Genomic DNA, 13,807 nt, shown 5'->3' on the forward strand with positions numbered 1-13,807 from the left:
TTCAATAAGCAAAATTGTGTTTGACTTCAAAGGGGAACTGAATGAGTATCAGGGCATTTTTATTACTGAGAGTTTCCTTTGGGAGTTGGCTGACAGTGTGGGTGGTAAAAATGAACTACATACTGGAAGGAAGATTTTTCTACAGCCAACACTGAGCAAAGGGTTGACCACCCCCCGGGCTAAAACAGGTGCCCCACCCATGAATCTTCTCCTCGCTTACCTGACTTCAGAAGTAGAATCTGATCATTTTGACAGAGCTCCATGAAGCCCGTTATCCGCTTTGCAAACTCTACCACATACTGGATGGCGTGAGTGATCTGGATGGCGCATTGCTGCCATAGTGCTTCCCTGGACTTCAAGAGACGAGACACACAACGTACATGGAGCAAAAGCAACGTGGAGAGTCAATGCAACATTCAGGGTTTCCCTCCTGGAGCTCACCCGTCACTTGGGGCCCAAGGTGGGACTCTACCCCATTCCTTCCAAAGAGGAAGACAGTATTTTTGAACAGACTGTTTTGCCCTGTTTGAGCCTTGCTACGGCACAAATGTCAATGTACTGAGACCGAAATAATGGAAACACTGCAATAATATGTAAAGATAGATATGTACGGTTTCTTTACTCTCTTTCTCCTCCTTCTGCTCACCTAAACAAACTCAGGCTCTTAGTCTGTTTTGTGAAAACAAACTTTTGCACTGAGGACTAGTGATTTCGTTCCCAGGCTTCTGTACGGTCACTTTTATGTGTGCCCAGCAGACACTGTATCTGTAAGATTTTTACGTTGTGTTCTTTTCCCGGAACTTACGGAGGTTGCTTTTTTGGTATAAAAAGAATTTCACGGGAAAAGACCTCAAATCAAATCACTCTCTTAAGTAATATAGAATCTCCGAAATGTATTTTGATCCTGGGGTTATTATCTTTGGAACTGGAAACATAAATCCAAGTGTATTGATTCTGCTTTTTATTGACCATAACAATACCTATGCTTTTGTTTCCTTATTTACATAAAAGGGGTAAGATATGATTGTTCCCGTGGAGAAAAATCAGTATTTTGTAATCATATGTTCAGATGTAGACACATTTATATATTTTATTTAAAATAAAATGATAATACCAGTCATTTACTAGTAGATCTTGTAATTGTGGCTATCAACCCCACAGGAAAGTAACGTGAATATATAACAGCAGCAAATTCCTTCTCTTAAAAACTTCTCTAATGGACAAAGTAGCAATCAAAAGAATAATGGTAATAATAATGAGGTGAGTTGTCTTTTTTTTTCCCTTTGGCCTTTTTAAACATGTAGGGCAAGAGAAACATTAAAGGTACTTTATTGCATATCTTTGTAGTATAGATTTACAACTATTATTACTGCTATAGTTTCTCAATCGTTTCTCTTCCTTGCCTGGCCCCAGGAAGCCACCGTGAAAAGGTTCTAAAGTCATCTGATGTGGGCACAGTCTCCCTGGTCACTTAAATAGGGCAGTGGTTTTTTTTTTTGTTTTTTTTTTTTTTACTTGGGGCGGTTTTGCCTTCCAGGGAACATTTGGAGACACCTGATTGTGACAACTGCGTGTGAGGGGGTTGCTATTGGCATCTAGTGGGTAGAGACAAGGGATGATGCTAACCATCCTACAGCGTGCAGGACAAGTCCCTACACAAAGGCTTATCCAACCCCAAATGTCAATAACGCTGAGTGAGAAAGCCGGAAATAGAGACATCACAGGGAGAAACATTGTCATAGTTTCCCAGAGTACCTTGCTCTGATAGGCTTTAATTTCCTCGTAGGTGTGGGTCTGCCATGCCAGCTGGTGCAGCTCCTCCGTGGTGTACTGACACGTCTCCAGGTGGGACTTAATGATGTTCTGTGCAATTCGATCTGTGGGAAAGAATGTCAGTTTGAGGGCTCGTGAATACATTCTCGCTCTGCAAAGAAACAAGCGCTTCACGTTTACCACCGGAATACCTTTGGAGACACTTCAGTTGTACTCGACTGTCTTTAACACTACTTACTCTCTATCTAACAATCTCCAAGCTGTTGTCCTCTTTTTTTCTCCCAATTTTCAGTCTTTTAATCAAAATTTACTGCCTTTACTTCCCCCTTTTGGTCACAAATCTGAGGGCTCATGAGTTGTAGAGTGTTCAAATAATTATTTTAAAAATAAATACAAACGACCACGTTTCCTACTCTGTGGCCTAAAATTCCACTAACAGTCTTGACATGTATGGTCCAAAGACTTTAAAATATCTTTAGAATCACTAGAGCTTTTCTTTAAAAAGGTTAAAAAGAGAAAATGATTACATTCACAAAAAAGCAGGAACAAACACCATCAAGTCTTTGGGGGCTGTTTACCTCAAATGAGTTGTATTCGGTATTAAACTTTCAATACTGAACATTCTTGATTTGGAGGTATGGAAATTGAGCAACAGAACCAGACACGGCAGATTTCTCAAAAATCTGCAGCGAGTTCCCTGAAGTTAGATACAGCTGTGAGGAGGTTCCCTCAAAATCCCCCCGCTCTTTGAAGAAGGCAACATCTTGGGAAACCAAAGGACACAGGGATTCTGTCTGGGGGGCCTGAGTAGAAAGGAAGATGACCACATTGTCTGCCTGATAACTGTTCTTGGCTAATAGAGAAATAGATTTTTTCTAGTGTTTTAGGTCATGCCATTTCAAATGCAATTTCTGTTCTTTCTAAATAGCCATATTTCATTTCTCCAGGATAACTCTCAAAGCAGTGCTTGTAAGTACCTTCCTTTTATCTCGCTAAGCTTCTGGTATATGTGGTATGAAATATATTGAGCTTTGGTGATGTAGAGAATAAAAAAACAGAAGCTTGCACCTCTAATGAACTTTCCAAAAAAAAAAAAATCTTGTAGAGCGCACTGCCTGGCATATTACAAACACTGAATAAATGGTACCCATAATTATCATTATTAGGACATTCTGTAGAATTTGTCATCAGGGAAGCAATGCGATGCCTCCAATTGGCACAAAACAGAGGTATTTAATTTTGGAGTCAGTGCTACTGAAGGAAGCCATTTCAATGTTTACTAGAGTTTCTCAATCAGAACCATCAAGCGCTAGATGTAGAAGATGCTACAAAATGCTAACTTAGGATTACAGTCATGCTCTATTGGGTTCCTCATTTAGCATTTCTAGACTTTCATTGCTTATCATATTCTAAAATCCTTTCTTTAAAAAATCCTATATGCAAATTTTATTGAATATCCTCCTATGTTGTTAAAAAAAAGGGCAGGAATTACTTTATACATCATATTAAAATAGATGTCATGGTTCATCATTTTTCAATTTCACTTGGGCAGTCTAATTACTTAGAAGCTAAAAAGAAAAACATATCTATTTCTCAGTCAGTATATAATGAAAACATAAGATTTCTATGGCTTTCTAGTTTTCAAACCTTTATCTTCTTGGTGTAGTCTGTTTTCATCTTCAAAGATATGCTGATTTGTCAGTAATTTACAGGCTTCAGGGTTTATAAGCAAAACTACAGCTGCCACTCAAAACTGCATTATGAAAAACTCTTTATCTGTTCCTTTATGGCATCTCCTGGGAACTACTGGCCAAGGTTTAAAAATTCTCTAGCCTTCTGCCACGAAAGCTTGGGGGTGTAGGGCATAAGGAGGAAGGAGTGGGCATAATAAATACATGGACAGGTTAAGGCAAAATTGGAAGTTAAATCCACACACAGGCTTTAGGACTCAGCTCAGATGTCCATTACTGGTGAAGGTTTCCCTCCTCCCCTGGCCCTTTGGTAGAGGGGTCGGCGGCTGTTACACTTGATTCTACCTCCAGAGGTCTTATTCCGCTCAGACTTGCACTGTGGTTATTTGTTTGGGTCTGTTTGTTTCTTACCCTTCGAGGTTGTGTGAATTCTTCAAGAGCTGGACTGTAGAGCCCAGCACAAGTGACTTCATATGCTCGTTCAACAAATATTTTTTGAAAGGCTATTATGAACCAGGTTATATAGATTTTTTTTAAAAAAGGACGTTGTCTCTTTTTTTAAAAGGATCTTACAATATCATGTATCATATCATATCATCATATCATATTGTATCATCATATCATAATATAATAAATGCCCTTGAGTTATTGTGGGAGCTCAAATAAGAATGTATCTAACTCAGTCTGGATCTGGGTCTGAGGAGAGGTTTGTCACATGGAGAAGAGATAGGTATACCTCAGGTAGAGGGAGTGATATTACAAAGGTACAGATAGAAAGCTAGTTAGGAGCTAGATAATTTCTCATATTACATTTCATGTCCTTACAGTCCTTACCTTTTACAACCAATTTCCCTCTTACTGAGGGAATGAGGGAGTGACTTTAGATCCATTTTTATAGAGCTAGCAAGTGGTGTTTTGAAATCAGGTTGTCTTTCCCGGCAAGAACACTATCGTGCTTACGGCACAGAGTGCATGGAGAGATGGGGAGAAATGAGACCAGGCAAGGAAATTGTCACTAGAGATCCAACAGCTGAGTAAGGCACGCCGAGGAATCTGGATTTTAACTTTAGGCAACGGGGAGCTAGTAGAAGCTGTGAAGCAGGAGAATGACACGGTCAGTTTTTTGTCTTACAAAGGTGACCTTGGCCATGGCAGAAAGATGAAGTGGCATTAGGGAGTACGTGAGATTAATCAGGGTTGGTGATCATTCAAGCAAGATATGAGGAGGTTCTGGATTCAAGACAGTTCTGAAATATTATGTACAGGACCAGAAGATGTGGCTGAGAAGGGGTGGAGAGAACATTAAATACGGAAGGTGCTCAACCAATGTTGAGTTAATAAAGGTAATATTGAAAATGTCCATCCATCCATCCACCCACCCACCCACCCACTCTTCCATTTTCTGCTTTATTTCACAAGGATTTTAGAAAGCTTATACTGATCCTGTGTTCAAAAATCTTTTTTTATTTTTTAATTTATTTTGAGAGAGAGAGAGTGTGCGTGCAAGCAGGGGTGGGACAGAGAGAGAGAGGGAGAAAGAGAATCCCAAGCAGGCTCTGTACTGTATTACGTAACTTGCTCTGTACTGTCACCGTGAGATCTTTTTTTTTTTTAACATTTATTTATTTTTGAGAGAGAGACAGAGTGTGAGTGGGGGAGGAGCAGAGAGAGAGAGGGAGACACAGAATCCGAAGCAGGCTCTAGGCTCTGAGCTGTCAGCACAGAGCCCAATGCGGGGCTCGAAATCACGAACTGTGAGATCATGACCTGAGTTGAAGTCGGACGCTTATCGACTGAGCCACCCAGGTGCCCCTCGAACCGTGACATCTTAAAGCCTAAGCACGCACGATGGCTTTGAGGTCAAACATCGAACGTGCGCTATTATTTCCCATGCCCTTGTGGCGAGAAATAGAAGGCAAATCTCTGTTTGACATAAGATTTATAACTATCAGCCACAGTAAAGACACAGTAGTGGCAGCTGCAGGACAGCCCTTCCCCACTTTGTTCCATGGGTCTGCCATGCAGAAGCAAGCCACATGCAAAACCTGACGGCCCTCTCAAGGCTCAGGTCAATAAAACACAGGGTAAAGCTAGACTTGGTCCCACGGGAGCAGGGCCCGAGGGCGCGTTCTGTCGCTGAGAAAGATGCATGGCCATTAGAGGAGATGGTCTGCCTGGACTGAGAGTCTGCAGTTGTGAAAAGGGGAGAAGGATTTAAGAGGAAGGGGACAAAGGGAGAGACAAAGAACACAGTATACAAAGTTCCTGCTAGGAGCCAAAGGAACTTTCAAGAGTCCTTGCCTGGAAAAACAGAAAAGGTAATAGTAAACGCAGTCCTCTCCAGGGACCGACCACATGAGAAGCCCAGACAAAGAGACTGAGGTAAAAGAGTAGAGGACAGAGAATCTTTCTGGGCAATCGCACGCCCTTCATCCGTTTCCCGGACTTGGATTGCAGTTGCTTGTTAGGGCCCAGTTCTCGTCGGATTCTTTAACCAGCGTGGGCCCTGGGTGGCACATGTTACAGACAGAGCCCGCCCGCACGGTGCTGGGATGAGGGGTTCGACAGCAGTATGGCCCAGGTGACTGGCAAAGGGGAAAGTTTCCCGCCCTGAGAAGCAATGTCCATGAACTCTACCCTCTGCTCTTCCTGATATCAGGGATGAGGCTAGATATTTCGAAAGTGGATAGGAACACGCAGCTACATTTTCTCAGGAGTTAAGATTGTATATGTGTTCTGTACATGTTCAGTGAGATAGTGGTTTGTCTCGCTCACTGAGAGTACGCAAGCTGCTTTGCTAGTTTATAAAACGATGTCAAGGAATGAGAAAAAAACAATTTTATATGCTCAGTCACTTCTTTTCGATCCTCATGAGGTGAAATGCAAACATAGATGCTGGCAAGGGAAAACTGGGTGTGTAATTACAGGTTAAAGTCTATGATCCTTATTTTCTGTTTATAAATTGTATGAAAAAATGGCTTGCTCTCACTTTCTCTCTACCCCTGCCACCGCCCACCGCCCCCCCCCCCCAAAATGGCTGTTGGTTTTTAGACTTTGACCCTGCTACTTTTCTTTATTTTTTAATTTTTTTTTCCAACGTTTATTTATTTTTGGGACAGAGAGAGACAGAGCATGAACGGGGGAGGGGCAGAGAGAGAGGGAAACACAGAATCGGAAACAGGCTCCAGGCTCTGAGCCATCAGCCCAGAGCCCGACGCGGGGCTCGAACTCACAGACCGCGAGATCGTGACCTGGCTGAAGTCGGACGCTTAACCGACTGCGCCACCCAGGCGCCCCACCCTGCTACTTTTCTTGAAGGAAGGCTTGTTGGCACACAAGACTTACAAGCGACTAATAGAGTTGGTAACTTCACATATTAAGTAATTTTCTTTATGAGATAGAAATAACAACATCTGAGTCAAGTGTAGGAGTCATCCTAGAAATCTTTAAAATAACTGTTATAGGGAAATGTTTATGGCACAGATTTTGGTACACATATCTCCAAACTCACCGAGTTGCATATTTAATAATAGGAACAGATTTTTGTATGCCAATTGTCCCCCAATAAAGAGAAAGTAACCGATATAAAAAAATAAAATAATAAAGAAAGTAACTGATGTAAGCAAATTACCATCGTTGATGAAACAATTCTAAAAAAAATATTTTTAAAATTGTCACACTTCTCTGGAACTCTTAGGGGGTAATCTTAAATCCACTTATGATGTGGGCGATAAGAAGAGAGAAATTAAAATTTTGCAGAGAAAGCTGGAATAAAATTGACGGTAATTCTCAGTGGTGCGTGCAAAAATTACAGAACCCTGGGGCTGGAGCTAACCTCTTTCTTCCATTTCCAAATGGACTGTATCTAAATAATTCCAGAAGTGAGTTGGCTCCCTAGTCTCTGTGCACACCTCTCCCCCATCCACATCAATGTTCATCATGATCTGTTGAATAAATCAAAAAAGTAGGAAGGAAGTCTTTCCTTAAAGCATTTAGAGATGGTTGAGATGCATATGATAAAGTTCACAAAGGTAAAGGGAGTTTTAAAGATCAATCATAACATTGGAGCTCTTGGGTGGCTCAGTCCGTTAAGCGTCTGACTTCGGCTCAGGTCATGATCTCGAGTCCGTGAGTTTGAGCCCCAAGTCGGGCTCTGTGATGACAGCTCAGAGCCTGGAGCCTGCTTCAGATTCTGTTTCCCTCTCTCTGCCCCTCCCCTGCTCACTCTCTCTCTCTCTCTCTCTCAAAAATAAATAAACATTAAACAAAATTAAAACATTAAAAAAAAAAAGAAAGGGGTGCCTGGGTGCCTCAGTCAGTTAAGCGTCTGACTTCGGCTCGGGTCATGATCTCACAGTTCACAAGTTTGAGCTGTATGTCAGGCTCTGTGCGGATCGCTCGGAGCCTGCTTCAGATTCTGTGTCTCCCTCTCTCTGTCTGCCTCTCTCCCACTTGCATGTGCGCTTGCTCTCTCTCTCTCAAAAGTAAAATAAACATTAAAAAATTTTTAAAAAGCTAATCATAGCACAATGCCAAAAATAATATTTGGAAGTAACCCTTAAAGAAATACACGAAAAATAGCTTTTCATATGTACTGCTCTGCACAGCAAAGCAGTTTGGAAACAAGTCGTCCAAATTAATTAATTCTCTGCAGAAAAAAAGGCTATGTGTGTCTATTTCAGCAAGAAATACATAAACTGACAAGCAAGGTGACAATTTCTTGTTTATAACTGTGATGCTATAAAATGAGGACCAGCTTGCAGCTTTTAAAATAGCAAGTGACCTTCTGCAACTCTGATTTCAACCACTCAGCGGGTTTTTTTCCACCAAAGGGGCTTATTTTAGCCCTCACTAGACATTTCAGCAAACGGTGCTCTCCAAAGGCTGCAGCATCTCTGACACGGATTACACAGGTGGTTTCATTAGAATCCCACATCCTGGGAGCGGGGAAAGTTGAGTATATCTTTAAAAACTGCTGCTTTCAGTGTTATTACCAAGAGCACCGTGGCCCAACTGTACCAAGGCGAGAAAGCTGAGACTCCACGCTATATATAGGACTAGAGGGGGTTGCATCTGAACTTCCTAATTCTTTCTCCTCCCCCTCCTTCTTTTTTTTTTTCATGAGAAAGTACGGCTTCTTCTTGGTGAACTATACCCTCTATTCATTTTCCTCCACAAGAGATTTCTTTTAAACTTGGAAGTATCCTCCCTAAAATACTGTATCTCAGCCTCCATCAAAATGATTAATGAATTTTTAATTTATCACTTGCCTTAAGGATCTAGAGAACCACTCAATTCTCTGTTTCTTTGGACTACTAGTGTGAAAGTGGAATTCTTAGGGGATTTACTTTGAATGAATGCCAGGATATCTCTACGGACTTGCTCAAGGCGAGTTTTAAGTGCCTGTGTTAGGTTTTTGGGATATCACAATTCCTCAGAATCCACGCTCCGAGGCAGTGACTATAATATATTAGAACAACTGGTTGAAAAGTGAAACATTGAACCAAGTGTGCATTTTGCTTTTTGACCATAGACCGCTAGGTTTGTACATTTTCTGTCATTACATAGAACAAGTGTACTGGTTAGGATGCACTAGGAGACAGTGTCAGAGAGGACAATGTCAATTTTAAGACCTTTCTGGTTTTTCTCATCTCTACTTAGTGATTATTGTTTTTCTAGCATAAATAGAATTGTGCTGTCAGCATAAAAACATCAACAACCTTTAAGCTTAATTAAAACAGCCACCTATTAGTGACGCATAGCCTCGACAGGAAAGTAGTATATTTGTAGCATTTAAGTTTCTCAAACTCTTTTAAGAAGGAGCTGGGGCATGAATAACCCACAGTCCCTTTGTTGGCGCACTTTCACCGTCTAACCACCATTACTCCCTCACCAGTGAATTAAGAGAGCTTCTGGTCTCCTTTTCGTACAAATTCTATTGCCAATTACTTTATCAAAAACTGGCATAACAGATTTGTACTTCATGTGGACTGAAACCAAAATGTTCGTAGAGTTCTTCAGAAACAATACATTAACAAAATAAGAGACGACGTCCTTAACTCTAAAAAATGATGAAAAGGTGATCCACACAGTTCAACAAAATAGGAACATAGAGAAAAACAATGAAAAAGATAAGTAATAGTATTATCTGAGCAAAGACTGAATGAATGGATGGTTAATAAAATGGCGAACATTTTCTCAAATTTCGGGAGGCTCAGGTAAGAGCATTTTAATAGAAGGAAAGGAAGCACAAAGTAAAGCGTAAAGAAAAACTGAAAGAATCTATCCAGCATTTGTGTTAAAGCCAAATGAAAAAAGCATCACGAGCAGCAAAAGAAATGAACCATCAAGGGGTGGCTTTCTTAATAATTTAATAATGGAAAGCTGTTTGGAGTCGCCAAGTGTTTTGTTTTATTGCGATGGTATATGTCTAACTTGGGGGGAAATTATAGTTTCTTTTCTTCAAACTAGCTGATAAAATTGAGAAAGAGTCTATTATGAAAACATTACATTTCAAAGTTAACTTTCACAGTGAAAGATCTCCTTCAAAGAACAATCAGAAAACATCAACTTACTTCAATGTCCTAGAGTTGATGAGTTCTAAGGGAGCTATCTTGTAAAACAGCAGAAGCCAATATGGACCCCTTTAGACTTCTCCTTTGTGCCCTTTGGGACGTCACTTAATATCTTAGAGTCTTAGTGTCTTTGGGTTTGATTTTCTATCTACAGAAGGATTTAGCAGCAGAGACATCTTCTAAGGGCTGTGTGAAGCATGGCGACTTGAGTCTGAGGGGCTACGTGGGAATTTCTCTTTGTTTTGATTCATAAGGGGAAGTCTTTCAGAGTTACAGACAGTGAGGGTACAGCTCACAGTCTGAAAAGCATTTGAAGAGTCTCAGATGGAACAAACAAGAACAAGGTAAGTCAGAGCCCATTAAAATCCTTCCCTGCTCTCTTGAAAAAAACTGCACCTCCATACCCTACCCAAAGGACAATTAGTGGGTCACAAATGATGAAAACCTAATTATGAAAACTGCTCACGGCCATCATTAGGATTGACTTTTTCTATTTGGATTTTGTTGGCATACGGACTGACCATTAGGTAATTAATTTTAAAGTTTATTTATTTATTTTTGAGAGAGAAAGAATCCCAAGCAGGCTCCACACTGCCAGCACGGAGCCCAACGCAAGCCTCCAACTCGCTAACTGTGAGATCATGACCTGAGCCAAAATCAAATCAAGAATTGGATGCTTGGCGGGGGGGCACCTGGGTGGCTCAGTCGGTTAAGCATCTAACTTCAGCTCAGGTCATGATCTCATGGTCCGTGAGTTCGAGCCCCGCGTTGGGCTCTGTGCTGTCAGTTCAGAGCCTGCAGCTTGCTTCGGCCCCCACTCACAATCTGTCTCTCTCTATCAAAAAAATGAATAAATGTTAAAAAATAAAAAATAAAAAATTTAAGAGTTGGATGCTTGGGGCGCGTGGGTGGCTCAGTCAGTTAAGCATCCAACTTTGGCTCAGGTCATGATCAAACTCAGGTTTGTGAGTTTGAGCCCCGCGTTTGGGCTCTGTGCTGACAGCTCAGAGCCTGGAGACTGCTTTGGATTCTGTGTCTCCCTCTCCCCCTTCCCCTCCTCGCACTCTATCTCTCTCTCTCTCTCAAAATAAATAAATAAATATTAGAAAAAAAAAAAAAAGAGTTGGATGCTTAACTGACTGAGCCACCCAGGTGCCCTGGATTGACCGTCAATTTCCTCCTCCTCCCCTTTAGTCAATGTACTTCTGACCTTAAGGAAAAACTAATTCAGAGGAAATATTTGGAGGTAACTTTTACATTTTCAAACATTTAATCTAAAATTTTAAAAGTAACTTGATTACTTAAATAAGGCCTTTAATTGACTAGTGTTTTAAAATAAGTTTTTTCTAAGTCATCTAGCACCAAATCGTCCTACGACAAACCTGTCTGAAAACCACAGAGCAGTTCCACAATGAGTCTTACAAATGTGACTCAAATTTAAAGAGCAAAATTTTTTCTCCTCAGCGTTGAAGGCATTTTGTCACAGGAAAAAGTTTATATCCAAAAATAAAAGCAAAGCAATAATAAAGTAAAACAAACAAACAAACAAAAAGTCTTTCCAGCTTGGAACACTTCCAACAGATCTCCCCACATTTGTGAACATCACAGAGGTAAATCCTGTACCTGTTGAGCAGAAGAGCCTCTGAAGTTGGTTGTATCTTCTGCCAACAAAACCTGAGTGTATTCACCTCCAGTCACCTGGCCATCAAATGCCATGTCTGTGTTCCATGGCCCATGTGGAACACATGGTTAACCTTAACCAGTTCTTCCCAAAATAGGTGCTTGAGACTATGGTGAAAGTGGTACATATCCACTCCAGTCAGTGGAAAAGCAACTCAGGGCTCTCACCAAGAGCCAGTGTCAAAGCTCTCAATGACCTGAAACGCTCTTCTGACATGGGGGCTATTTCAGAGGCTATCTTATAAGCATAGACATTTCCTCCCTCCACAAGCCATAGGCAGAATCTCTCTCTCCTTTCCTCTTCCTTACTGTGGAATATTTCATATCTACTATGGCTTTTGAAATTGAGTATATAAAGTGGAATTGGTTTTCTGGCAGCTTCTCAATATTGATTGATTGATTGATTGGCTGGTGGATTTTAGAGTTTTCTTACAATGTTCTGAATTCTGAATCAAAAATTAATCCCAAACTCGTATCTCTAGGAAAAGTCTACTGAGGAAGATCAATTTTGCGCATTTTTGTAAAAAAAAAATTTAATATTTGTTTATTTTTGAGAGACAGAGAGACACAGAGTGTGAGCAGGGGAGGGGCGGAGAGAGAGGGAGACACAGAATCTGAAGCAGGCTCCAGGCTCTGAGCTGTCAGCACAGAGCCTGACGTGGGGCTTGAACCCACCAACTGTGAGATCATGACCTGAGCTGAAGTCGGACGCTTGACCGAGTGAGCCACCCAGGTGCCTCAATTTTGCACATTTTCAACTGAAATTCTAAAAGGTGAGTTGGAATAATTACCTCACATAGCGAATGCTAGCACATTAGGAAAGCTGTATTACTGGGGGTACAAGCATGTAGGGATTCATGCTTGCATGAATGTACATGTATGCATTCAGGTACAAATACTTGAATTGCACGTATTTCTTTGTATTGCTTATAATGTAAGCCATATTTATATTTGTTTGTAGAGCCTTGCTGGTCACAAAGTACTTTTGTATCCATTATGCCATTTACTCCAGTTGTGGAGAATTGCTGCACTGAGCATGATACTAAAGTGGGTACAACATATCAGTGGGTGATTTTAGATCATCTTTGTGAGGTTACTAAAGAAAATCTAGAAGGATATGGATTTGAATGACCCTAGAAAAGAACTATAGTTCCCTGATCCTAGGACACTCTAGAATAATGCATGGCTACGGACTGGCCAATACAATAGTGTGACCACGGTAGAGATCCCAGAAATGTGACAAATGGAGTTGATTAGCCCAGTCCCCATACTCAGGAAATTTCTTTTAAGATAGAAAGCAGGATTCCAGAAATAGCAGCCTCTCCTGTAGGTGGCAAAGAACAAAGGGGTGTTAAAATTTCAGAGGAGTTGAGGAAGACCTGACCAAGGTGATCTGGGTAGGTCTGGGAGGTGAGGACAGGTGGATTTACCTTGAAGCTATGTCTGTACAGCATTTCATCCTTTACGTTGAATGTAACTAAACTTGGGGCATTTGGAGATTGGTTGCCACCTTCTTTTTCAGCTGCCTCTGGTTATCCTTGATTCTCATTTTAATCTGGTTTCTTGTTTTTGTTTTGTTTTGTTTTTTCAGGAGCAGGAATGGAGAGAAGACACTGGTACATAGTTCTGGTTTGACTGTGGTTATTAACTGCGTCACGGACAGGGTCATCCCACCCCCTAAGGTCTTCCTCCCTGTGAAGGAGGCAGGGCTGGCCATGGTCTCAGGCTAGGGTTTGAGCTTCTCTCAGGACAGTCTAGTTGCCAGCAAGCCCCCCTCTCCACCACCCTACCCTTCTCTTTGGGAAGTGGCTGTAACAAAGGGAATGTCTATACATAGGATCAAAGCTCCCACCACAAGGTGGGAGAGTCATAGTTTTTCAAAGTCATTATATGCAATCCACCTGATTTTTCAGATGAAGAGACGGAGCCTCAGAAAGCTGAACCAAGTTTGAACAAAGTCACATGGCGAGCATGTAGAGTAAGGACTCTCAATTTCAATGTGGTCCCTAAACTACCTGCAAAGGGCCTGTGGTTGGGGACGGGAGCAAGAGGTATTAGAGAACAGTGGAAGCTCACAAGGTGTCTTCT

General features: G+C 41.3%; 1 protein-coding gene across 1 annotated transcript in view; it reads right to left on the minus strand.

Annotated features, from left to right (window-relative positions):
* RORB (RAR related orphan receptor B) overlaps positions 1-13,807 on the minus strand; it is a 193,442-nt gene that overhangs the window by 21,113 nt on the left and 158,522 nt on the right. The window contains exons 5-6 of the mRNA XM_047831533.1: positions 1,756-1,877; positions 221-353 (exon numbers count right to left, since the gene is read on the minus strand). Coding sequence (XP_047687489.1) covers positions 221-353; positions 1,756-1,877 — 255 coding nt within the window. The remainder of the gene's footprint in view (positions 1-220; positions 354-1,755; positions 1,878-13,807) is intronic.

This window comes from Prionailurus viverrinus, chromosome D4 (genome assembly GCF_022837055.1).
Source record: "Prionailurus viverrinus isolate Anna chromosome D4, UM_Priviv_1.0, whole genome shotgun sequence".
In the NCBI taxonomy this organism is placed as follows: Eukaryota; Metazoa; Chordata; class Mammalia; order Carnivora; family Felidae; genus Prionailurus; species Prionailurus viverrinus.